This window comes from Caloenas nicobarica, chromosome 6 (genome assembly GCF_036013445.1).
Source record: "Caloenas nicobarica isolate bCalNic1 chromosome 6, bCalNic1.hap1, whole genome shotgun sequence".
NCBI classification, from domain to species: domain Eukaryota; kingdom Metazoa; phylum Chordata; class Aves; order Columbiformes; family Columbidae; genus Caloenas; species Caloenas nicobarica.
Window position 1 is genome coordinate 25,256,827 of NC_088250.1, and position 24,188 is coordinate 25,281,014.

The 24,188-nt window shown below is 61.0% G+C and overlaps 3 protein-coding genes across 5 annotated transcripts; 2 read left to right on the top strand and 1 right to left on the bottom strand.

The window, feature by feature from the left end:
- The first annotated feature begins 43 nt into the window (after positions 1 to 43).
- Positions 44 to 10,428, top strand: ATG9A (autophagy related 9A). The gene is made up of 14 exons (XM_065637900.1): positions 44 to 193; positions 507 to 549; positions 1,905 to 1,970; positions 2,266 to 2,427; positions 2,531 to 2,672; positions 3,556 to 4,304; positions 4,677 to 4,830; positions 5,037 to 5,216; positions 6,079 to 6,324; positions 6,594 to 6,814; positions 7,214 to 7,331; positions 7,523 to 7,745; positions 7,889 to 8,031; positions 8,115 to 10,428. The coding sequence occupies exons 1-14, from the start codon at positions 91 to 93 to the stop codon at positions 8,118 to 8,120; spliced, it is 2,556 nt and encodes an 851-aa protein (XP_065493972.1). The 5' UTR covers positions 44 to 90; the 3' UTR covers positions 8,121 to 10,428.
- Positions 10,429 to 10,675: 247 nt separating this feature from the next.
- Positions 10,676 to 17,836, top strand: ABCB6 (ATP binding cassette subfamily B member 6 (LAN blood group)). Of its 2 annotated transcripts, none has more exons than XM_065638220.1 (20): positions 10,676 to 10,907; positions 11,904 to 12,435; positions 12,977 to 13,114; positions 13,389 to 13,578; positions 13,756 to 13,848; positions 14,096 to 14,288; positions 14,375 to 14,496; positions 14,582 to 14,691; positions 14,780 to 14,845; positions 14,979 to 15,104; positions 15,193 to 15,269; positions 15,371 to 15,434; positions 15,530 to 15,615; positions 15,722 to 15,779; positions 15,942 to 16,046; positions 16,451 to 16,625; positions 16,916 to 17,028; positions 17,119 to 17,213; positions 17,361 to 17,429; positions 17,528 to 17,836. In XM_065638220.1, exons 2-20 carry the CDS (start codon positions 11,920 to 11,922, stop codon positions 17,652 to 17,654), a joined length of 2,523 nt encoding a protein of 840 aa, XP_065494292.1. In that variant the 5' UTR covers positions 10,676 to 10,907; positions 11,904 to 11,919; the 3' UTR covers positions 17,655 to 17,836. The 2 variants fall into 2 exon arrangements, with proteins under 2 accessions (XP_065494292.1, XP_065494293.1); XM_065638221.1 differs by lacking the exon at positions 10,676 to 10,907 and adding an exon at positions 11,097 to 11,187.
- Positions 17,837 to 18,157: 321 nt separating this feature from the next.
- On the bottom strand, positions 18,158 to 23,811 carry ZFAND2B (zinc finger AN1-type containing 2B). 2 transcript variants are annotated; one of them, XM_065637752.1, is made up of 9 exons: positions 23,685 to 23,811; positions 22,832 to 22,926; positions 22,262 to 22,393; positions 21,455 to 21,606; positions 21,137 to 21,244; positions 20,900 to 20,969; positions 20,294 to 20,370; positions 19,622 to 19,700; positions 18,158 to 19,355 (listed from the first exon to the last, which is right to left on the bottom strand). In XM_065637752.1, exons 1-9 carry the CDS (start codon positions 23,737 to 23,739, stop codon positions 19,317 to 19,319), a joined length of 807 nt encoding a protein of 268 aa, XP_065493824.1. In that variant the 5' UTR covers positions 23,740 to 23,811; the 3' UTR covers positions 18,158 to 19,316. The 2 variants fall into 2 exon arrangements, with proteins under 2 accessions (XP_065493824.1, XP_065493823.1); XM_065637751.1 differs by having other exon boundaries at positions 19,622 to 19,703.
- Positions 23,812 to 24,188: the final 377 nt, after the last annotated feature.

Consider the following 24,188-nt stretch of genomic DNA (forward strand, 5'->3'; position numbering starts at 1 on the left):
GGCTGCCATTGGGCGCCTCTGCCGCCAGTCGCGGGGCGGGGGCCGAGCGGGCCGGGCCGGGCCGGGGCCGGTGGCGGCGGGGGCCCCGCTATGGCCCACTTCGAGACGCAGTACCAGCGCCTGGAGAGCTCTTCCACCGAGTCCCCTCCCGGCGGCGGCGACCTGCTCGTCCACGTCCCCGAGGGCGCCAAGTGTGAGCGGCGGCACCGGCATGGGCACCGGGGGTTGGGGCCTGGCCGCCGGCGGCTGGAGCCTGCGGGGGCCCGGGGAGCGGGGTGGGCCTTGGGCACCGGCGGTGTCCGGGCTGCGGGGGGCGGAGCCGGGCTGGTCCGGGCGGCTGGGGATGGGGGAGCAGCCAGGGACCGAGAGGAGCCGGGGGTGGGGGCGGTGGGGCCGGTTTGGGGCTCCGGGGGTCTCGGGGGTGGGGGCAAGGGGCGGGTCGTGCGCCACCCGCCGCCAGGCCGGGTGTGCCAGGGGCCCCTCACCCCGGGGTTCTCTTCCTTCAGCTCCCTGGCATCACATCGAGAACCTGGACCTCTTCTTCTCTCGCATATCCTTTTGCAGGACGGGGTGCAGGTGGGACGCCCCCACACCCCCGCCTCCTGGGCGCTCAGTGCTGGTGGAAACACCTGGTTCGGTGTAACTCGGAGCTGGGGCAGCATCTGCCCCTTCCCGGGGGGCACCACATGGCTCCGGAGGGGCTGGGGGTGGCAGAACCCCCTGTCTGTGGGGTGCTGTCACCCGACACTGAGGGCACACACGGGTTCTTTTAGGGATCCTTGGCAGTGATGACAGTACTAAGTTGCAGTTACAATTAAAGCTTTATTTTTTAAATATGGTTTTATTATTAGTGTTTGTGATCAAAGTAGCACAGGGTTTTCTGTAAGCAGAGTCAGCATAGTACACATTTGTAAGTAGCATGGTACAGAATTTTACAGCACCACTTAGCGTATGGTTTCTAATCATTCAGACCCTCTGCAGATTGGGTCATATCTTAAGACGTGGTTTGTTGTATCAGTATAACAATCATAATATAGACTTGAAAATCATATAAAAGAATACGAGTTGCTCATTCAGTCCTTGGAGAAAGGAGATGACAATGGAGGCATCCCTGGCTACTGAGGGGCCCCGGGTCTCACTGTCCAGCAGTGGTTCTGGTCCAAATTTCCCACTTAGGACTTGTAACTCCCTGATTTTATGGACAGTACGCTGTGTGCTGTTACACTTCCCTGTTCTGTGGTAGGGTCATCAACAACACCGGGGCTGGCCGGGTGCCTGGGACTTTCAAGGCCAGTAGGGAAGGGAGTGATCAGCCTGCTGCCCAGGAATCTTGAGGCTGGCAGGAAGGAGAAGAAGAAATCTGGTTGATTTGTCTACGTAGTTCACAGGGCCTTCAGGCTCTGATAACAAGGGGAAACTGAACTAATACGTGAGACACTTGGTCACGGAGAATGGCTGTTTGCCTTATAAAATGGCAGCAGTTATGCCAACCACAGTGCCAGGGGTTGGGAGTAGGGGGTACCAGTCACAGGTGCTGGGAGTATTAAGTGCATTTTTGCCTGTCTCTGTGCTATCCTGCCCTGCCCACCCTTGTGTGGCCTGAGGACAGGCTGAGCTTCTGCTCTGTGCTGGGACAGAACCCCCTCTGGGTGTTGGGTGGGGGAAGAAAGGATCTTGGATGGAGCCAAGTCCTCTTATCCCAGTTGTGCTTTACCTGGGCAGAGTGTGTTTCCCTGCAGTGGAGAACCACTTGCTGATAAGCCCGGGAGGGATGGGAGGGGGTTTCTTTTGGTGGTGGAGGGAGACTTGGCTGGGGAGCTGCAGATGCCAGCAGGACAGGAGCTGCTCCATCCTTTGCCAGAGGGAAGGAGTCTGCAGACCGTTCTCCTTGACTGTAGCTTTCACATCTATAACCTGCATCAGAAGAATGGCTTCACCTGCATGCTTATCGGAGAGATCTTTGAGCTCATGTAAGTGCAGGTTCTCCCTCCCTTGTGGCTGTGACAGCTGCTGGGGAACAGCCACAGGAATCCGCCGAGCTCCTGCAGCTGAGTGGGCGGGAGGGTTCCCTTTGTAGCTGTCCTGTCTCCCCCTCGTTAGTGTTTTCCATGTCCCGGACCTGCATGCCACTTCGAGGAACTGGTGCCCCTGAGCTTTCCTGCCACCGTGACTGCGGGAATGCATCTCCATGATGCGACCCTGCCCGCTTCACGTTTTGGGGGTCAGAAGGGCGATTCCTTCAAGCCTGCTACCTTTTTTTCACAGGCAGTTCATCTTTGTGGTGGCGTTCACCACCTTTCTTATCAGCTGTGTTGATTATGACATCCTTTTTGCCAACAAAGCTGTAAATCACAGCCAGCATCCCAGTGAGCCCATTAAGGTGACTCTGCCAGATGCCTTCCTGCCTCCAAATGTCTGCAGTGCAAGGTAGGGGCAGTGGAGGGCACGTTAACCACTGCTCTTGCTTTTTTGGGTGATCAGGGTGCCTGCCCAGGCCTGTCTCCTACTACTTGCCTCTTCTTGCTTGCAGAATCCAGGCAAACAGCTTCCTCATCTGTATCCTGGTGATAGCTGGGGTTTTCTGGATCCACCGACTTGTGAAATTTATCTACAATGTTTGCTGCTACTGGGAGATTCACTCTTTCTACATCAATGCTCTCAAAATCCCCATGGTAAGTAGCTGGGCCAAGGGCTTGCTGCGGGGCTGCTAAGGGATGCGGGTGGCATTTGCTGGGTGGTGAGGAGCAGCTCACCTTTACTCCTCTCCAAGAGACTTGGACTGAGCGCTCTTCCCTCTGCTCCACAACCACACAGGTCTCCTTTCAGCCTCTTCTCCCACAGCCAACTTATTTCGTGTTAACCTCTCCCTGCCTAGCCTGCCTCTCTCCCTGTTGGCACACGCCTCTGCCATCTGCCACCCAATATGTGTATTTTTCTGTGATGGCCTTTTCTATGATGCCTTACAACAGAGAAGGCATAAGCAAGGATATCCTTGTACCTCCCTGGGTTGTGGACAATGTCATCTTCCTTGTTTACTGGGAGGGAAGCTGGGGCATGGAGCTATTTGGTGAAGATCACACTGGTGATCGGTGTATCAAGGGTGGGCTTTGAGGCTTGCACATATATCCTAGTCCAGAGTTCTTGCTCTGATGGAAAACATCAAAAGGTGTGTGCGCATTCTTTGAGGAGAGACTGTGTCTTGAGAAAGGTGGGGTGAGCCAAGAGGCTTGGTTTGTCTCCAGCTTCCCTACAGGCTCCCTCTGGGACACTGCTGAAGTCCCCTCCCCTGTTTATGTCTCCCTGCTGACTCCGAATGGCAGCTCTGGGAGGACCCATGGAGCTGTGTTCCTGCCTCCAAGGCAGCTGGTGTGTGAGTGCCTGGGAAACTGTCACCTGTGCTAACCTCAGAGCAGAGGGAACCAGGAAAGGTGTGGGGTTTGCTCACTGCAGGGAGGTGCCTCGTGTTGCGCAGGGTCCCGCTGTTTGGGTGGGCTCAGCCCGGCCCCCATCCCTGGACACGTTCTGCCCCTAACTTTGCCGCTTGTCACCTTCCAGTCCACCCTGCCATACTACACCTGGCAGGAGGTGCAGGCCCGCATTGTGCAGATCCAGAAAGAGCATCAGATCTGCATCCACAAGAAAGAGCTGACGGAGCTGGACATCTACCACCGCATCCTCCGCTTCAAGAACTACATGGTGGCTATGGTGAACAAGTCGCTGCTGCCCATCCGCTTCCGCCTGCCCCTCCTGGGAGACACCGTCTTCTACACACGTGGACTCAAGTACAACTTTGAGCTCATCTTCTTCTGGGGGCCTGGCTCCCTCTTTGAGAATGAGTGGAGCCTGAAGGCCGAGTACAAGCGGGCTGGGAACCGCCTGGAGCTGGCTGAGAAGCTCAGCACTCGCATCCTTTGGATTGGCATTGCTAACTTCCTCCTCTGCCCCCTCATCCTCATCTGGCAGATCCTCTATGCCTTCTTCAGCTACACGGAGATCCTGAAGCGGGAGCCGGGCAGCCTGGGTGCCCGCTGCTGGTCTCTCTATGGCCGCTGTTACCTCCGTCACTTCAACGAGCTGGACCATGAACTGCACTCACGCCTCAGCAAGGGCTACAAGCCAGCTTCCAAGTACATGAACTGCTTTATCTCCCCCCTCCTCACCATCGTGGCCAAGAACGTGGCCTTTTTTGCTGGCTCCATCCTGGCTGTGCTCATCGCTCTCACCATCTATGATGAGGACGTGCTGGCAGTCGAGCACGTCCTGACCACAGTCACCCTGCTCGGGGTGGGCATCACGGTGTGCAGGTGAGGTGGGTCTGTGCTGCACCTCTGCTCCGCCAGCGTTGTGGGGAGCAGTGGGGCTGACAACCATCCATGCAAACGTGCTCTTTGGTTGCAAGTGGACGTGAATCTGCCCGAGCGAAGGGCATGTCTGGGGAGTCAGGGGCAGACAGGAGAGAGGGGTAGCAGTGATCTTGGGTGCAGTGGTTGTATGATATGAGGACTGTTGCTAGAGCTGTACAGCAACACCCAGGGCTGGACTGGCAAGATGATTTGGGTTGGGTATGAAGGCTACAGGCGGAGCTGTGATACGGGCCAGTCACCCCTGCCTCCCTGGATGAGATCTCCCAGGAACTGAGATGTGATGCTGTGATGTTTCCCTGTCCTGTCCTACAGGTCTTTCATTCCTGACCAGCACCTGGTGTTTTGCCCAGAGCAGCTGCTGCGAGTCATCCTGGCGCACATCCACTACATGCCTGACCACTGGCAGGGCAATGCCCACCGTTATGAGACCAGGGACGAGTTTGCCCAGCTCTTCCAGTACAAAGCGGTGAGTTTGGCTTGTAAGGGGCTGGGATGGGGACTCGCCCCCATCCCTGCAGGAGCGAGAAGCTGTGAGAAAGCCGAGGAACAAGGCTGCTCTCTCAGTGACACCCTGCCCCCAAAAATGGAGGGCTGGAGCTGAGGGCTGGCTTTAGGCTGGCGGGTTTCTTGATACCCTCAAGCTCGTGCTGAGCCCATCATCTCTGTGCTCAGGTCTTCATCCTGGAGGAGCTCCTGAGTCCCATCATAACCCCCCTGATCCTCATCGTCTGCCTGCGGCCCAAGTCCTTAGACATCGTTGACTTCTTCCGCAACTTCACCGTGGAGGTAGTGGGTGTGGGTGACACCTGCTCCTTTGCCCAGATGGATGTGCGCCAGCACGGCCATCCAGCGGTAGGTCCCCTGGGTGGCAGAAGAGCAGCCTGGGCTCCCCACCAGCGTGTCTGGTCCTTCAGATCCATGAGAGGACATAACTCACCACTCCTGGCAGCCCACAGCCCAGCCCAGCCACCTGCCTCTCTCTTGGGTGTCCGGGGCTGCCAGTGCAGGTCACCGGCCCCAGGAGGCTTTTGTGGCCCAGCCGTGATTATTAACCTGATATTTTGTGAACCAGGCTTTGTGATTTCTTTTATTTGATATCCTTGCCTGTCTTCACAACCAAGAGTTCTTTGTCCTCAGGAGAGAGGAACAGGGATATTTGGACATTTAGAAAGTATGACCACTGAGATCTGACCTAAAGAAGCTGGGCTGCTTGTGCCCAGGAGAGAAGCTGCCTCTGGGAGATGAGAAGCTTTTTCTATTATGTAAAATGTAGTGTGGAGGGAAAGGTGATCCATCTGTTCCCTGTGCCTGAGAATTTATGTTACGTGTCAGGAAAGACTCCCTACTGAGAAGGGCATGAACTAGGGAGGGGATGGATTCACTGTAGCAGGAAGCTTTTAAGAACAGTCATTTGTTGGCTGTAGTTGCTCCTCCTGCAAGCTTTCAGCTCTGTATTTTGTGACTAGTCCCTGTCTCTCTGATTCCCTTGCAGCGATGTATGTTCTGGGGTGGAAGTGGAAGATACTGTGCTTGCTGGTTCCTCCCCAGGCTGCGAGGGCTGCACTATCATGGGGCTTTTGGTGTAGTGCCTGCTGGAGCCGTGGCCTAGCTTGCGCTGGGTGTTATGTGCTTTGCCTGACTGACTGCAGGTTGCCAAGGCCTGGTGGGTGTGTAAAGCAGATCCTGTCCCTCATTACCTGTCTGTGCTCTGCAGTGGATGTCAGCGGGAAAGACGGAAGCCTCCATTTACCAGCAGGCCGAGGACGGCAAGACGGAGCTGTCCCTCATGCACTTTGCCATCACCAACCCCAAGTGGCAGCCGCCCCGCGAGAGCACGGCCTTTATCGGCTATCTGAAGGAGCGGGTGCACCGGGACAGCAGCATAGCGCTGGCTCAGCAGGCTGTGCTCCCTGAAAACGCCCTCTTCAGCTCCATCCAGTCCCTGCAGTCGGAGTCAGAGGTGCCCAGGCTAGGAGGGATGCGGGATGTTCTTGGGGTGCTTGCTGGGTGCTGGCAAACTGATAATCAGGCCCTCTGAGCAGTTTTGCCCTTGCCTGGGCTGTATCTGGGGATGCTTCTGGGTTTCTAGAGAAGGCAGCAGGCTGTCCTGGGGTCCTGTGAGGTGGGAGAGGGGCTGAGAGAGCTGAGGTGCCTCAGTTCTGTGTCACTGGTGGGGATCAGGTCTCCGAGTCTGCACAGGGCAGTGATTCTCTCCCTTTAACTCTGCAGCCTCACAGCCTGATTGCCAATGTGATAGCGGGCTCCTCGGCACTGGGCTTCCACATGGGCCGGGATGGACAGGCCTCCCGCCATCTCTCCGAAGTGGCCTCAGCCCTGCGTTCCTTCTCCCCACTCCAGTCTGCCCAGCAGCCTCCCAGTGGCTTCCAGGCGGCGGGAAGGGATGGAGAGGGAGCCCAGCCTCGTGGTGCCAGTGCCATGACAGCCTCCGGGTAAGCTGTAGGCTGGAGAGGGGTGGTCAGACACCTCGCAGATTCCTTTACCCTTTGCCCAATGGCCATCCTATTGTCCTAGGTGTATGGTGGCATTTGTCTCTGCAGCCTGGGACAGCAAAGGACATATTCACAAGCAGAGTTAGACCCAAGTGCTTAGGCTGGCTCCAAAGGACAGTGTTGGGGTCCTGGTATTCCCCTGTAGGTACCACAGTGGTGAGAAACCCTGGTAGGGAAGAGGCAGTGCCATAGAAGGGCTGATCTGGGGAGATTCTACAGAGAGCCTGTTCCTACCCGGCCAGGAGCGGGTCTCTGCACGCCTGACATTAGAGTAGAGAGGGGCTGGGTGGTGCAGGGGGGCACCCGGACAGCAAACGCCACTTGTGTGTCCCATGGCAGTGCTGATGCAAGGACCGTGAGCTCAGGGAGCAGCGCCTGGGAGGGTCAGCTGCAGAGCATGATCCTGTCGGAGTATGCCTCCACTGAGATGAGTCTCCATGCGCTCTACATGCACGAGGTGAGCAGTCTGGATCTGGGCCAGCCAGAGGGTTGTGGGGCCAGGGCAGGCAGGACTGGGGTGCCCTGTCTGGAGCGGCTGGGATACCAGTGTGAGAGCTGAAACCAGTGTGTGTACAGTGCTGGCAAGAGGGTGTGTTCGGGCATCCAGGCTCTCCCACACAGCTGACTCACTCATATTTTGGCCTGCAGTTGCACAAGCAGCATGCCCAGCTGGAGCCTGAGCGGCACACTTGGCACCGACGTGAGAGTGACGAGAGTGGGGAGAGTGCCCACGAGGAGCTGGACGCCCAGCGGGGTGCCCCCGTCCCCATCCCTCGCTCTGCCAGCTACCCCTTCTCCTCGCCGCGGCAGCCTGCCGAGGAGACGGCCACGCTGCAGACCGGCTTCCAGCGGCGATATGGTGGCATCACAGGTACGGGAGCCAGGGCAGAGGTCTGAGCTCCAGGTCAAAGCCCCATATCTGATGCCTTGTATGGACTGGCACAAGCAGCTTGCCTGCCCCTGAAGAGTGGCAGTCCCTCCGGTAGCTAATCTTCCTCCTTGCGTCTCCTGCAGACCCAGGCACAGTACACAGAGCCCCATCACACTTCTCCCGCCTCCCTCTGGGAGGCTGGGCTGAGGACGGGCAGTCAGCGAGACACCCAGAGCCTGTGCCAGAGGAGAGCTCAGAGGATGAGCTTCCACCACAGATCCACAAGGTAGGGGTGAGGCTGTGGCTGAGAGGGGAAGCGTGTACTTAGGATGGTCGTGACAGGTGCTCCATCCCCTCTCTGTTTTGCAGGTATAGCCTTGTAGACTGGGGATCTCATGGGGGTTGCAGACTGGGAGTTGCCTGGGCAGCAGCATGTGGCATCTCATCCTGAGTGGACAGGATAGTCCCAGGCTCTGTTTTGTTGCCATCAATTGCCGAAGAGACAAAACTGCCAGGCTGGCGGCTTTGCAGTGGCACCACGTGTCCAGCCGTGTGTCAAGTCAACACCACTCTGACTCTTGTGGGGTGAATGCGTGTGTGAGTACATACATGTGTCTGTGTTCACATCTGTGTCGTCCATGTCGGAGGATTGCTGCAGAGCCTGCAAAAGCTGACATGACAGCACTAGCAGTGAGGAGCTGCGGACTGGCTTGGAGATGGTGGTGGCAGCTGCTATTTGAAGGGATGTGAGATGGTGCCAGGTCCAGATGTCTGCCTGGAGCTGGGACCTGCCTCCAAAATGAAGGCAGGAGCTGTTGAGTGGGGTCTAGCTCAGCCTGTGGCACCCCACCTGTCCTGCCTGCAGCCCTGAGGAGGTGCCCAGGACCGTTTCGCCCTCCCGCAGAGGACCAATGTTGTGCCCCTCAGCCCAGAGCAGGACAGCAGAGGGGCAGTCAGTCACCCCTCTGCCCCAGCACCCTGCAGAGGGAGGGGCCCTGGCTGCTTTCCCAGGTAGGGGTGGGGTCTGGAGCTGGTGGGAGCAGCTCTGGCCAGGATCCAGGGATGCTGCAGCTCTTCCCTGATTCATGACAGTTGGCCTGTCCCCTGCACGCAAGGAAGGGTCAGTGGAGTGAACGTCCTGGGTCCCTGACGTGCCTCCCAGCTGGCAGCCTCTGTGCTGTACCTCTAGGCTGGGGCAGCATTCCCCTGCTGTGCAGCACTGGTGGGGTGCAGGCTGCTAGTGGGCCCTCCTGCAGTGCCAAAGGGACCCTCGGCTGGGGCAGCGCGGTGTCTCCCGGGAGTGCTTGCAGCCCCCTTGGAGCCCGCCCTGAAGATCTTGTGTTCTGTTTGTTGGTTCCCTTCCCCCAGGCATGATAAAGGTCTTTGCACCACAGAAGCAGGTGTGTCCTCCAGATGCGGTCATTTCTCTGGGATCGGGCCTTTCCTCTTGCCCAAGCAAATACTTCAGTGTGTCTTGCATCCAAGATGGGGGCTCCCAGCTCCTCCTTTTTTCCTGAAACCATCCTTTTGCTTGCAACATGACTTTGGCTGCTGTGGAGACCATGTACCAGGCAGCTAGCTCATGCCTGGTGGGGCAAGGAGGGGTGCCTTGAACCCAGAAGGGAGGGGCAAACCCCAGCCCAGCTTTGGGGTGGTGGTGTGGGATTGGGATGCCAGCTGTGCAGTGTGGCCTCAGACAGGACCTTCCCACCATCGTTCTGGTTTCCCTCTCTTCTTTTCCAGTGGCAGCTTGTGAGGATCTGCATCCTGGCTAACGCCTCCTAGGCTTTGCTTTCCCCTCCTTTCCCTTGCCTCTGGCAGGGGCTGCTTGCTTTTGCTGTGCCCCCCCGTGAGCACCACAGGCCTCCTCTGCTCTCCCTGGAGGCCAGGGCCACCTCTCTTCCCCTGCCAGCGTTGTCACCCTCTGCCCTTTGAGCCTGGGCTGCGTGTGTGCTGCCGAGCCAGCTGCTCCCAGTGCTGCAGGGGTGTGTCCACCCAGGTACACAGGGCAGGAGCAGGGCTGGGGTGCTCACGCTGGGGCAGACTCTTTGGCAGTGGTGGGCTCCCTGCTGCAACTGGGGAGGATGGGCTGGAGCTCTGACTGCTCTGGGGTCTGTAAAAGGCCAGAGCATGCTAAAGTAGAACGTGGGATGGGGATCAGCTCCTCAGTGGTGGGGTCAGGACTGAGCTGGGCAGGGGCTCCGCAGACCTGGGTGCTGCTGGGGTCCTCCCATGGAGGAGCAGCAGCAGCAACACTGCAGCAGCTCTGCCTTGGGGCTGTCGAGGCATGGTGAAAGGAAATGAAAAGGAAATCTCCCAGGAGCCCAAGCTTTCCTGTGGCTTCCCCTCAGCCCAGGTGGCAGCCCTGCACAGAGGTGAGCCTCCCCAGGGCTGCGGGACAACGTGCCTGGGCTTCCCAGCAGAGTTGCTGATCTGTAAGCTGGACAGCTGAAGGCTGGCTGTGCCCTGGGGCCGGGTGGAAAGTCTGGGCCTTACCCTGTGCTGGCAGGAGCAGGCAGGAGTCCTTGCCGTATGTTTTGCTTGTGTCGTCAGTGTCCCATGTGCATGGCCAGCCGCTCCTCCTCATCTCCCGGGGTGTGCGGATGTGGGGGTCCTGGGGGAGTGCAGTGTTGCACCCCCATGCCCTCACTGTACAGCTGTATAGCCGTCTAATAAAGATGGACTGAATCATCCCCGCCTGCTTCCGAGTCTCCCTTCGCCCTGCAGCATTGTGCAGCGCACCTGGACCAGGCCACAGCGCGGGGTACCGAGTAAGGTGGACGAGCTGGTGCCTGCGGTGGCTGCAGGGCTGCGAGGTGCCAGCCGGCTGCTGCGGCTGGGCTGGGAGCTCCCTGGAGCCCGGCCCCGCCCGGCCGGGGGCCGCGGGGGGGAGGCAGAGGCTATATTTATCCCCGGAGCGCAGCGGGCCGACCTGCCTGACCTCTGCGGCAGGCGAGGCCCTCGCCGGGCCGGGCGGGGGCTATCTGCGCACCGCAGGGCTGGGCTGGCGGCGGCGATAAGCGGGAGCGGGGCGCCTCGCCTCGGCTTCGGGGACCCCCGTTGGCTCCGGCCCAAGAGGTCATCCCGCACCACCGACACCACCCTGGCTGCATCTCTGCAGGGAGGCGGTTGTGGGGCAGGGTGCCGCGGGGAGCGGCGCAGGTCCGTGCAGCCTGGGGCTGGGCACCGAGGCCCCGGGGAGGGACGCACCGGGGGAATGCAGCACCGGGGGAACGCAGCCCCAGGGTGCGGGCGGAGGGGACGGGGCGGACGCGGCTGCAGCCCCGGCGCCGGGGAGGGCGCACAGGAGACGGCAGTGCCGGCGGCGGGGCGGGGAGCGGGGCGGAGCGGGGTGGAGCCGAGCGGAGCCGAGCGGCGCCGGGGCCCGGCTGGCGGCGGCGCGGGGTCTCGGAGCGGACTGGGGCCGGCGGGCCCAGGGCAGGTGAGCGGGCGGCGGGGCCCGGGCGGGGCGGCGGGGCCGGCACGGCGGCTGCGCGGGCAACGGGGCCGGGGCCGCCTGTCCTGAGGTCGAGCGGCGCCGGCAGCGCCCGGGCATTGCCCCGGCACGGCCCCGCCTCGCCCCTGGGTGTCCCTCGCCCTGCACCTGTGTTTCCCCGTGCGTGCCCCGACGCGTCGCGCCCGCATGTTCCCTGCGCGTCCCCTGCCTTTGCCCTTGCATTTCCCCTGCATTTCCCCTGCGTTGCCCGCTGTTTCCTGGTGCATCCTCCTGCATTACCTCTCCACACCGCGCTGCCGCTGGGTTGCCCCCATTGCTCCCCTCACTCCCGGTTCAAGACTGGTCCCAGCACGCTGCTGCCTTCCGGTCCCTGTGGCTGTCACTGCCCCCCATGTCCGAGTGCATCCCCAAGGGCCCAGCTGGCACGGAGGGGACCAGGGCAGTGTTACCCCCTCATCCAGGGCATTGCCAGGGCCCACGAGCAGATCTTGGCGTGATGCTCATGTCCATCCCCATGCAAAGCTGGCCCTGCTTGCATGCGTGGCTGTTCATGCAGCATGTCCTGTGTGTTTGTGTCCAGCCGTGGTTGCGCCTGTCCCAGTGAGTGTTTCCCTCTGCTTGGCTGTGCTGCCCCACTGTGAGTCCCTCGTTACCCAGCAGCCCATCCTGAGGCCTTGCTCCAGCCCCTCTTCTCTCTGCAGCCAGTGACCTGCCAGGATGGCGGTGCTTGGGGGCTACTGTGAGGGTAACAGCTCCATCGCCCAGGCCTGGGTACAGCAGGGCTTCCAGCCCTGCTTCTTCTTCACACTGGTACCAGCCATGCTGCTGAGCGTCTGCCTGCTGCTGGGCGCCCTGCAGTACGCCTGCTACGTCCGGTTCGGCCGCACCATGGAGCCCAAGTACATCCCCCGCTCCCACCTCTACCGCGGCCAGGTCCTGCTGTCCCTGCTTCTGGCCCTGCAGCCCTTTGGTGGGCTGCTGTGGCAAGCAGCAGGAACGGGACGGCTCTACGGGTACATGTTGCTGCACGCCTGCCTCTGGGCCCTCAGCTGGGGCTGTGCCGTTGCCCTTCTGCAGCTGGAGCATACACGGGTGCTGGCACACGACCGGACACGGGGCCATGGCACCGTCCTCCTTCTCTTCTGGGCGCTGGCCTTTGCCACTGAGAACCTGACCCTGGTGTGCTGGAGGAGCCCACTCTGGTGGTGGGGCCTGGAGGATACCAACCAGAAGGTGGGCTGGACGCCTGTGGGCAGGGAAGCGGGACAGGGTACTTCGCGAGGAGGGGGTCTGCAGCATTGTGGTGCTGGGTTGGGGTGTGCGTACCATGCCCTGCCATGCCCAGGGTGTGCACACTCACAGATTGCACCCACGCATCTGCTGCATGTCTGGGCCCCTAGCTCAGCTATTGCACATCTGTCCGTGCCCCTATCTAGCTCAGCTCCTGCTTCTGCCTGGCCTAGTCCCAGGTGCAGAGGCAGGAGGTGTCTGGCTGCTCTCCACTGCCCTTTACCCCCCTGCTCCCCCCAGGGTAGGGGCACCCCAAGCTGGAGAGCACAAAGCTGGATGCGTCAGGGAGGAAGGAAAGGGTCGGGGTGCTGCCTAGGGTGGTGTGCTCAGCCAGGGGGTCCTGCTGAACTGTGTGGGGTGTTCCCTTTCCCCTGGCTGCACTGCACCCCATTCCTCTTTGCCTCTCTCAGCTCATGCCCATCTCATGCCTGTCTGGGCTGTGCTGAGGGCTGGCTGTGGTGCTGACCCCCTGCCTTCTGTCCAGGTGCAGTTTGGTTTCTGGCTGCTGCGCTACATCTGCACACTCATGCTCTTCATCCTGGGCATGAAGGCCCCAGGGCTGCCACACAAGCCCTACATGCTGCTGGTCAATGAGGAGGAGCGGGATGTGGAGAACTGCCAGGTGAGTCCTGGGGCTAGAGCGGTTTGGAGACATGGCCAGGGAGGAGCTGGGGACAAAATGGAGGTACAGCCGCCCTGATATCAGCATCTTCAGGAAACTGGGGAGGAGTGAGGTTTAGGGCTGCTCAAGCTCCCTGTCCACTGTCAGCAGGATGCAGCTCTGCTGGGAGGATGGAGTGAGGACCCGGCTGTTTTTTTGGTGGGGTATTCCCTGGGGCTGTTGCCAGCTGGGCTGGGGTGCCAGGGCGGTGACCTCTCACTCTGCTCCCTGCCAGCCGCTCCTGCCCAATGCTGGCAGGACCAGCTCCACCTGGAAGGATTTCCGGAGGAAGCTGCGGCTGCTGGTGCCGTACATGTGGCCGAGGGGCAACCACCTGCTGCAGGGGCTGGTGCTGTTCTGCATGGCGCTCATGGGGCTGGAGCGGGCCATCAACGTCTTCGTCCCTATCTACTACAAGAACATCGGTGAGGTGCCTAGAGCTTGGTGTGTGAAGCTGCCCATGGCCTCGCCAAGTGTTGGGGGGTGGCAGGAGCAGGGGCCAGGGGGTTGGGGACCAGTGCTGGGTGCTGGGACTGTTTCCTATGGAGCACCCAGCAATGCTCCCTGCCCCTCTGCCCTGACCTTTGCCACCCTCTCCTCAGTGAACGAGTTGACAGAGGGTGTTCCGTGGCACACCCTGGCCTGGACTGTCTGCATCTACGTGGGGCTGAAGTTCCTACAGGGTGGAGGTGCTGGTAAGGACCACCGGGAAGGATGGGGAGAGACTGTGTGGGGCACATCATGCTGGGGCTGGCGTGCTCAGGGATGCCCTTATGCCTCATCACTACTGCTCTCTCTTGGGAACTGCAACCAGGGCTGGTGCCAGGTTTGAGACAATGCAGGGGGCCCATCCCAAATCCCTCTTTCCCAGCTGGGCTTTCTGAGCTGGCTGCATGCCCCAGTGGCACCAGTCCCTGCTGACCATCCTGTGGCACCCTGCAGGCTCCACCGGCTTCGTGAGCAACCTGCGCACGTTCCTGTGGGTGTGGGTGCAGCAGTTCACCAACCGGCAGGTGCAGGTGCAGCTCTTTGCCCACCTGCACGGGCTGTCCCTGCGCTGGCACCTGGGCCGTCGCACCGGAGAGGTCCTGCGCAGCGTGGACCGGGGCACCAGCAGCATCAACAGCCTGCTCAGGTCAGAGCGTGCCCGTGGCAGGTGGGGGGCAGCTGGGCAGCCCCACCAGGCCGGGCTGATGTGCCAGCCCCCTTCCTGCTCCCCAGCTACATCGTCTTCAGCATCATCCCCACCATTGCGGACATCATCATTGGCATCGTTTACTTCACCTCAGTTTTCAGCGCCTGGTTTGGCCTCATCATCTTTGTGTGTATGACCCTCTACCTGAGTGAGTGAGGGGTTGGGGTGCAGGGGTCCCATGCTGGGCTGTGGGGAAGTGGGCACCTGCCAACACAATCCTCTTCTGCCCGCAGCTCTGACCATCTTCATCACTGAGTGGAGGACCAAATACCGGCGCGACATGAACACGCGGGACAATGAGGCCAAGTCCCGGGCTGTGGACTCGCTCCTCAATTTCGAGACGGTACCGTAGGCGGTGGGTGGGATCACTGAGTACTGCCTGGTGCTGAGGGGGCTGATCTGGGTGCTGACTCTGGCTCTGCATCCTGCAGGTGAAGTACTACAACGCAGAGAGTTACGAGGTGAACCGCTTTAATGACGCCATCATCAAATACCAGGTACCGGGAGTTCGGCAGCAGTGGGAGGTCAGGGGGAAGGAGCTGAGCCCCACGGGCACCTGCGGGGAGAATGGAGCTCGCCGTGGATCTGGTGTGGAGGCTGCAGCGTCCCGGAGGACCCTGCCTCTTTCAGGTCTCGGAGTGGAAGGTCAGTGCCTCGCTGGGCCTCCTCAACCAGACTCAGAACCTGGTCATTGGCCTGGGGCTGCTGGTGGGGTCCCTCCTCTGCGCCTACTTCGTCACCGAAAACAAGCTGCAGGTACGGCTGGTGCCAGCCTGGGCAGCCCCTGCTCCAGGCAGAGCCATGGGGCTGGCTGTGACAGACACCTCTCCCCTGTCACCTCCAGGTGGGGGACTTTGTCCTCTTCGGCACCTACATCATCCAGCTCTACACGCCGCTCAACTGGTTTGGGACTTACTACAGGTAACACTGGGACTTGCGAGGGTGCGTGGAGTCCCCCTCCCCATGGGTGCCTGGGTTGGGATGTGCTCCCCCAAACACTTCCCTGTGATCTTCACTCTCAGGATGATCCAGAACTCCTTTGTGGACATGGAGAACATGTTCGAGCTCTTCAATGAGGAGCAAGAGGTAGGTGTTGCCTTCTGAGGCCCCATTCCCTGGCACGGCCCCATGGTCCTGCCCTGGGGACAGGCTGGCTCTGAGGCCATGTCTCCCCCCGGCAGGTGAAGGATGCTGTGAACGCTGGCGACCTGCGCTTGGTGGCCGGGCAGATCGAGTTTGAGAACGTGCACTTCAGCTATGTGGATGGGTATGGGGTGGAAGGTGCAGGCTTGCACCAATTGAGCTATGGGTCAGGCACAGGGATGTGGGGCGGTGGAGGTGGCCCTGAGCCCCTCTCCATCTCCCTCTCCCAGGAAAGAAATCCTGCAGGACGTCTCCTTCTCTGTGATGCCTGGGCAGACCCTGGCCCTGGTGAGAGTGGGACCTTGGGTGTGGGTTCACTGCTGGAAGGTGGGCTGGGGGAAGAGGGGCTTGGAAGTACAGGGGTGGGAAGGACAGACCCACGGCGGGGCTGGCCCTTCCCTGCCCAGCCCCTGGCAGCGAGGAGTCTGGTGTCTTTACCTTCGTGTGCAGGTGGGACCTTCGGGCTCGGGGAAGAGCACCATCATCCGCCTGCTCTTCCGCTTCTACGACGTGCGGGGTGGCTGTATCCGCATCGACGGGCAGGACATCTCCCAGGTGAGGGTGGGAGAGCTACCAGGACCAGGGTGGGACAGACACCGGCTCCTCTGGGCCTCACAGCATCACTGGCTGCGGGCATTGGCATCTCCCCGGGGCAGGGGTGAGCACACAGCCCCCGCAGTCCCTTCAGTGGCTGATGTACGTGCTGGGAGTGGGATGAGTGGGATGACTGTGGGACCCATGGGCTGAAATGCTGGAGGCTGCCCAGGGCTCCCTGGGGAGGGCTGCGGTCTCCGCACCACAGGATGGAGATGCAGCTGAGCCTGTGGTCCAGGGAGGACCCTGGAGCAGACAACCTATGGATGAGTAGTGTGTTGGGTTCATGGCTGAGGGGTAGGATTTGGTTTGGGGGGCATTTTAGGGGGGAGGTCTGGCTGAGCCCCCTCCCCTTGTCTCCCCAGGTGAAGCAGGCGTCGCTGCGCGCTCACATCGGGGTGGTGCCCCAGGACACGGTGCTCTTCAACGACACCATCGCCAACAACATCCGCTACGGACGGATCCCGGCTACCGACCAGGAGGTGCAGGAGGCAGCACGGGCTGCTGACATCCATGACCGCATCCTTTCCTTCCCTGATGGTGAGACCCCCACAGTACCCTCCTTGCCCTCCCTTGCTGTCCCAGGGTCCCCCATGACCTTGTAGCTGCCCTCACAGATGTCTTTGCGTGACATTCCCCATGGGGACAACTGCACGACCCTGCGCCTCACTTTGCCTCTCCCTGCTGTCTCTCCAGGGCTAAATCAGCCCCTGGGCAGGGATGAGCTGAGGCTGCGCCAGGTGGCTGCGTGGTCCCAGCAGCAGAGCCCTGGTCCCCATCCCTGTCTCGGAGGGCACCAGTGCAGCACGTTCCTGCCCTTGTTGCTGCAGGATACAACACCCAGGTGGGAGAGCGTGGGCTGAAGCTGAGCGGGGGGGAGAAGCAGCGCGTCGCCATCGCACGCACCATCCTGAAGGGTCCCCGCATCATCCTGCTAGATGAGGTAATGGTAGCAACCCCCAGCCCTGCTCTGCAGCAGCCCCTGCCCCAGCAGCTGCCCGTATCCCTTCCCCATGCCCTGCCTCTTCTGCAGGCCACATCTGCACTTGACACAGAGACCGAGAGGAACATCCAGGCCTCCCTGGCCAAGGTCTGCGCCCACCGCACCACCGTTGTTGTTGCACATAGGTAGGGACGAGGAAAAGGGCTGATCTGGGAAGTGCTGAGGGACTCACAGACTTGTCCTCCTGCTCAGGAGTGACAGCCCTGTGACTGCAGCTCCTTGCACTGTGTAACCTCCCCCAAGCCAGGATAACACCCTGCCTTTCCCTGCAGGCTCTCCACTGTGGTGGGTGCAGACCAGATCCTGGTGCTCAAGGATGGGCGCATTGCAGAGCGAGGCAGGTGAGCACAGGGGAGGGCTTGGTGCTGTCTGCCCATGGAACCCCTTCCCTGGCTCTGGGGCCATAATGAGACCGTGAACCCCTCTGCTCTCCCCGCAGGCATGAAGAGCTGCTGCAGAAGGGTGGTGTGTATGCCAGCATGTGGCTGCAGCAGCAGGCAGGGGACGAGGGTCATAGCAAGGAGCACCGCACCGAGAAGCCCCCCAGCAGCAAGAAGGGGCCATGAGCATGGCCAGGGATTCTGCTGTGACACTGACTGGGGGCCCAGGCCCCCCCTCCACCAGGGAGCCCTTTGGGGCTGCGGGCCAGGGCCCTGTGCACCCCAGGAGCTGCAGGGGCTGTGTTCGACACTCCACTATGTTTGTACCTGTTTGTTTTGCTGTTGTGTAGTTTCTTAAAACAGGTCCTTCCCAGCTCTGTGTGTGTGTGTGCTCTGGGCACGGTATGTGCCTGCAGGACCCCTGCCAGGGGGGCTGTGCTGCAGGCAGGGGCAGGCAGAGGTACCAGCAGCTTTGCCACAGGGTTGAACTCTCTGGGCTCAGGCAGGTGAGGAGCAGAGCAGGCTGTCAGCACCTGCCCCATCCCTGCACAAAGGGCTGAATATAGCAGGGGGCTGCACTCCCAACAGCAAAGGAAGGAAGATACAGCACAGCTGTGCCCCCTTCACCCCCATATACCCTCCCCTCACACCCCTAAGTGACCACTCCCCCAAAACACCCCTGCCCCGTGTGCTATGCTTTTATTTTGTCCCAAGCAGCACTCTGACAAGGCTCAGCATTCCCTCAGCCCAGACTGATCCCACATTCTGCCCAGGTAGGCACTGCCAGCAGAACCTCCCCCTGGCCATACACTGCTCCCCAGGCAGGAGCAGTTCTGGCAGAGAAGCTCAAGAGAGTAGGTAGGAAAGCAGCACTGCTCACATGGCTGCAGGCCCCCCCTGGAAGAGCTCAGCCAGTGTTCCTCCCCACCCCACTGTCAGCTCCTGCCTCCAACTAGCAGTAAGGAAGGGCTGGCTCCAGGCTCAGGGCTGCATTTGCAAGAAGGGGTTCCGTGCTGCTGCCCAGGAGGGGATCCCACACAGCACAACTGGGAGGAGGGAAGTGTTCCGGCTCCAGCAGCATTAAACCAGGGCCATTGGATAGTTTAAGGCAGCAGAGAGCAGCCAGGTGCAGTCCCCCCGTGCGAGCAACGCTGGCACAGTCAAGTTACTGTCGAGGTTACTTTGCAGTTAATGGCCCTTGTTAAATTAAACCAGAAAGGAAATGCAGCTCCATTCATTCTCAGAGGGGTCCTGGGCCCCAGCCAAGTGGAGTAAGGCCCAACATGCTGTTGTGCATGCAAACAGCAGGGGAGGCACCGAGAGCAGGGAAGCAGCTGCCTTCACGCTGCCAGGAGGTCATACATTCAGCCGAGCCATGCCCGTGCGAGAGACCATCCCAGCCACAGCCCTTCCCAAAGGGCAAAATCCAGCCCCTGCTACTGCAGCAGACAGCTGCATCCTGGCAGATGTCCCCATGTGGCACTTCCCCTCCAGGCCAGCTCTGCCCTCACCCCACAGTCCCAGGAGTGGTGGGACACAGCTGTGGCAGCTGTGGCTACATGCTCCTTGCTTTGGTCAGCCCATGCTCAGCCTCATCCCACAGAGTCTTCACCTCCCCAGGAGCATCGGCAATTTGCTGCACTAGTTTTATGCAGGTACTAGGGTGGAGGTGTCAGTGTGTGTCTGGTGGCTCGCTTACAGACCCCAGGGAGACCAGTTGTCCCTGGCGAGAGGCTCTTATCATCAGTGTCCAGGCCAGAACCCCGCAGAGTCCACATGGGAGGCCAGAGCTGCTCCTCAGGTCACAAATGGGATCCCGCATCCGCTGGCAGACTCTACCTCGCCCGCCTAGGACATGCTGCAGTTTGATGGCTTTGAACTGTGTGCCTGCAAGGGGAAAAACCACACAGTGAGCAAGAGAGGATGGGCAGCTTCCTCTGTCCTTCAAGGGGGCATATCCACTGCTCGAGTCCTCTGCACTGTGTGCTCAGCAGTCATGCCACCACTGCCCCAGGCCAGGCTGCCTTCCTGCTGAGAAAAGCGACCCTAGACAGAGCCCACAGGAAGGAGAACCCAGGGAAGACCCCACCATGACACAGGCAGGCAGGGATCAACCCCATGAGGGCACAGAGCCTAGAGCCAGCCTCACTCACCTGCCGCTGCGACTGCTGGTACTCGGCTTCACTCGCTGACAGCGCCTGGGCCAGGGCCAGATCCTCCTCCTCCTGTGTGCTGCTGGGGACAGCGGTGCAATATGTGCATTGGCCTCCCCAGGCTCAGGGTCCATCCCTCAGAGCCCTGCTCCTGTCACTGCCACCCTCTAGGACTACTATGGACAGGGAGCAACTGAGGATCACCCTGAACAGGGTGAACAGGGGCTAGGGAGGGACCAGAAGATCCAGCTCGGGCCAGCAGCCAGCACCCCGGACCAAGCACAATTTGTTAACTCCAGGCTGTAAGATGCTGCTTTTAGCAGTGCCAGGCAATGAACTGGAGGACATAGGCTCCCAGGTGTCCTCTGTGAACACTCCCACTCCACCCCTGTCATGCTCTAGCCATGCTCATTAGCTGACAAGTGATCCGACAATGGTTTGCCCTACTCTGTGCTGTCAGTTGCTGCCCCCTCCCAGCACCCCAGAGCGCTTCCCGCTGAACAGAGGTCCATGATGGCTCTGGACTCTTCCTGTTTTTCACTGTCAGCCACACAGAGGCATCATCTGGAGCCGCGTGCTGAGAGGAATGTCATCCCGGAGCCACATGACTCTGCCCCAGGCATCTCTCACATGGAGGCTTGGGGCATGACACCACGTGTCCCCAGACAGTACCTGGGTGGATGTGCCAAGCTGGGTGCTGACTCTGCCAGGGACATCTCCAGAGCTCGCTGCAGTGCCTCTTCTTCACTCTGAAACAAAACATCTTGTCACCAGCTTGGCTAAGGTGGCAGGAGGCAGCCCTGAGGGACGCACAGCAGGCACAGCCTTGCCTGGCCAAGGGTGGGTGCACCTCTCCTCTCCAAGGCCAAGGTGAAGGCCTTGGGCTCAGCACAGATCTGCAGCTCTCTCCCGGTGCCCCAGGGAGTGCAGCCCTGCCTGCCAGTGCAGGGAACATGCTAAGAATACCAATGGGAAGCAGCTTCCAGCCTCCTCCTCTGCCCTTGCCTTGCAGAACAGAAAGAGAATACCCAGGGAAAACAGTCAGCACACTTTGTCCCTTTGGGGAAAGCTGAGCACCAAGCACAGCCGAGAGCTGCAATTTGCAGGCACCAGAGCAAACTCCAACACCCCACTGAGCATTCAGGAACCCCATTTGCCAGAGAAAGCCCAGCTGGGGAGCACCACAGTCACCTACAGAGCATGCATTATAAAGCAGTAGCTCTCCAGTGTAAAGGAACCACACAAATCTACCCCAAATGCCCAGGACAGGCCACTCACCAGCCCGTTCTGCAGCATGACAACTGGAGGGGAGGTGCTGGGAGCCTGTGACACACCTGCTGTGCCTCCTCTGTGAACAGGAGAGAAGCTGAGTTATTGTCAAGGCAGGGAGCCCTGGTATGAGCAGGCAGCCTTGCCACTCCACAAGGAGGGACCTGTTGCTCCTGTGTCACACAGGCAGCCAAGCTGAACCTGGTTGTGCCCACCTCAGAATTACGAGTCAGGCTGTCATCATACCTGGTAGAGGCTGGAGAAGAGGGGCTGCCTGCTGGCCGGGCAGCTCCACTGCTTGATGCTGTAACTGCTTTAGAGGAAGATGCCTGCGCTCTCGCAACCGCAGCGTGCCTAGGACAGACAGGACACCTGTGAGTGATTGCTTTACCATCACGGGTAACCCTAATGCTGCTGGAGGACTCCCTGGCACACAGGGCAGGGAGTGTGAGAATGCAGTAGCAGTCCCAGACAAGGGGCCAGGAGGAGCTTGGCCTCTTCCCTGTCACCCACCTGGCAAGCACAGCCCCATCCCTGCCAGCCCTCCTGTCCCCAGGCCCTCACCCCGCCTTGGAGAGAGGACGTCCTGCCCCGCTGCAGTTGTGGTCCAGGGGATGCCGGTGCTTGAGGCAGTAGTTCTGGTGGCACTGGTCGCAGATCACCTTCATCATCTCCTTCTGCTTGCAGCCTGGCTTCAGACACTTGTTGGTGAAGATCTGAAAGACAATGTGGAAGTGGTGAAAAAGAACATTCCTGGCAGGGCAGGGGCTGTCCCTTCCCTCCATGCCAGGCCCTGAGCATTGACCAACATCCTCTCCCAGTGCCACTTCTGTGGGGCTCTGGAGTTTGTCTCCAAATACTAGTTTTCTGTAGATAGTTCATTAGTAATTCACTAGTGCTTCAGCCCTCACAGACAGTAGTCCCTATGACCACAGAACACACACCAGGAGAGAGAATGCCTCGCCCAGGGCCTCCTGCCTGCCCCACCATGGCAGCAGAGACAGCCCAGAGCCCTCCAGCTGCTGCTGGGCTGGATTCCTGCAGGGCCAGCTCCCTGCAGCAATCTTCCCTCCTGGCAAGAAGGGGCAGTTAATTGCTGATTGCATTTTCCTAATGGCAGCATGTCATTTCCCATCCTCACATCCCAGGTGGCTGCCCAGCCCCACTCCATCGCTACCTCAGCCCTGGACTCATACCACAAAGCCCCACAGATGCATACACCTACAGCTCTCCAACCCATCCTGCCCTCAGCCTGTGCAAACAGAAGCTGCACCGGGCAGGGCTGGGTCATGTGTTGTTTTCATCCCACCCCAGGCTTCAGCGGGGACCCAACAGAGCTCAGCACTGAGGTGGAGAGTGCTGGGTTCCTACCTTGCGCTTGCGCTGTGCAGGGTCGGACTTGCAGTCACGGTCAATGTGCTCACCCACCACGACATCGGGCATCTGCCCCCGCCTCACGGGGACTGGGGTGTTGCAGAGGGGACATACAGGGACCTGCACATCCTGTAGAGACAAGAAAAGGGGGCTGGGAGCACATAGCTGGGCAACCTCAAGTGCTGTGCAGCCATCTCTCCCCCTTTCAAGATCTGCCTGTCACAGCTTCCACAGTGTCACCCGTGGTTTGAGATCCTGCTCAGCATCCTCCAAAGAGGCTGTTTCTGACCAAGCACAGGCACAAACTCTGGGAAGGGGAGACAGGAGGGATAGCAGATACCCAAACCACTTCACTCAGTGGCAGAGAGCAAGCTGGAAGTTTGCAGCACAGAGATACAAACCCAGGCTTTCGGGGAACCCCCAGACTTGGCGCATATGCCCGAGTGACAAAAGACGACATGCCCAGGCGCAGGCTCAACAAATTATTCTGATCGCTGGCTGGGAATGTCCAGCAGCTCTGTGCGTGAGGCTGGATTAGACCCGCCTACTCAGAAAACCTCTTCTTACCTTCTTGTAGGCAGAGGTGCAGTCGTGCTGGGCATAAGCAATGTGGTCGGTGCAGAAGATCTGCTCGCAGGCATCGCACTTCAGGGGGAGGAAGTCTGGGAGCAGAGAGACGCCACATGCAGAGGGTGTTGAGAGGTCAGCGCTGCCCGCCTGCACCCTGGGGCCCTCCCTGGCTTCCCGAAAGCACAGCCCTGACCCACCGCGAAGCCGCGGCCGCTCCTCTCTTCTCCCAGCACGGACAAAAGGGGCTGTGGGTCCATGGCTACGTCTTCAGAAAGACCTCGGGCTCCTCCCCAAAACGCACCCTCCCGGGCCACCGGAGCAGCATCCTTACATCATACCGACCTCCCCGGGGGCTGCCGGCCGCAAGCCAGAGGCGAGCGATGCTGCCGCACCCGCCCCGCGGTTCACCCGCCCGGGGAAACCGCTGCCGTGTGCCCCGGGGGAAGGACGGGACCCCGGAGAGGCCCCTCGGCACCGCCGTGCCCGCCTGCGGCACCCAGGGCCGGCCCCCGCGGCGATGCCCGGCCCCCGCCCCACTGCCCCCGGCCAGGAGCCGCCGTCTCGCTGCTCCGCCGGGCAGAGCCAGCCGGCAGCAGCCCCGGGCTACCGGCACCCGGCTCCGCCCCGGCGGGGCACCCGCGGGCAGAAGGACACACCAGAAACCGCGGCCGCCCCGCGCCCCTCCGCCCTTCACCTCCCGCCGCACCAAGGGGGCGCCCGGCCCCCGCCCCGCCGCGCCGGCCGGTCCGCGCCGCACAGGCCCGGGCCCGCGGCTGCCGCGCCCGGGCGGGAGCAGAGCCCGGCCGCCCGGTACCGCGGCTGCCTGGCAGCCCCGTCCCGCCGGGCTCACCCAGGCGCTGGCAGGCGGGCCAGGAGCAGTGCGCGCCCAGGTCCGGGAACTCCATGGCGGCGGCCGCACCGGCGCTGACTTGTGCGGCGCCCGCTTCCGCTATAGCGTCACGTGGGGCGGGGCCAGCCCAAGCCCCGCCCCCTGGCGAGTCCCCGCCCCGCGGGCCCGGCCCCTGCGCTCCCCACTCCTGCCGCGGGCACCGCGCTCCGCGCCCCCCGTACCCGGGGACAGCGCTTCCCCACGGCCGGCTCCAGAGAGACCCACCCCGGCGCGGAGAGGCCGAGGGCCAGGGGGATCCGGGAGCGAACAGCGCAGCCCCGGCGGGACGGCTGAAACTCGGGAAGCTTCCCTCCAGCCTCCTCCTCCCATCCCCTCCCCTGCCCCAAAAGAGACACGAAACACGGCTCCTCTGCTGTGCAGCAGAGCTCCCGGCCCTCTTCAAGCCACTTCAAAGTGTCCAGGTGCCATGCTGCGGTGCCCAGCCCAGCAAGGAGGGGTGTGGAG

Coding starts and splice junctions, on each gene's coding strand:
- ATG9A (XM_065637900.1), top strand. CDS start 91: ATGGCCCACTTCGAGACGCAGTACCAGCGCCTGGAGAGCTCTTCCACC. Junction 7,332..7,522: donor ATGCGCTCTACATGCACGAG/GTGAGCAGTCTG, acceptor TTTGGCCTGCAG/TTGCACAAGCAGCATGCCCA. Junction 7,746..7,888: donor GCGATATGGTGGCATCACAG/GTACGGGAGCCA, acceptor CGTCTCCTGCAG/ACCCAGGCACAGTACACAGA.
- ZFAND2B (XM_065637751.1), bottom strand. CDS start 23,739: ATGGAGTTCCCGGACCTGGGCGCGCACTGCTCCTGGCCCGCCTGCCAG. Junction 22,394..22,831: donor GCACCTCTGCCTACAAGAAG/GTAAGAAGAGGT, acceptor TTGTCTCTACAG/GATGTGCAGGTCCCTGTATG. Junction 20,970..21,136: donor TCTTCTCCAGCCTCTACCAG/GTATGATGACAG, acceptor TCCTGTTCACAG/AGGAGGCACAGCAGGTGTGT.
- ABCB6 (XM_065638220.1), top strand. CDS start 11,920: ATGGCGGTGCTTGGGGGCTACTGTGAGGGTAACAGCTCCATCGCCCAG. Junction 16,047..16,450: donor ACGGGCAGGACATCTCCCAG/GTGAGGGTGGGA, acceptor TTGTCTCCCCAG/GTGAAGCAGGCGTCGCTGCG. Junction 17,214..17,360: donor ACCGTTGTTGTTGCACATAG/GTAGGGACGAGG, acceptor CTTTCCCTGCAG/GCTCTCCACTGTGGTGGGTG.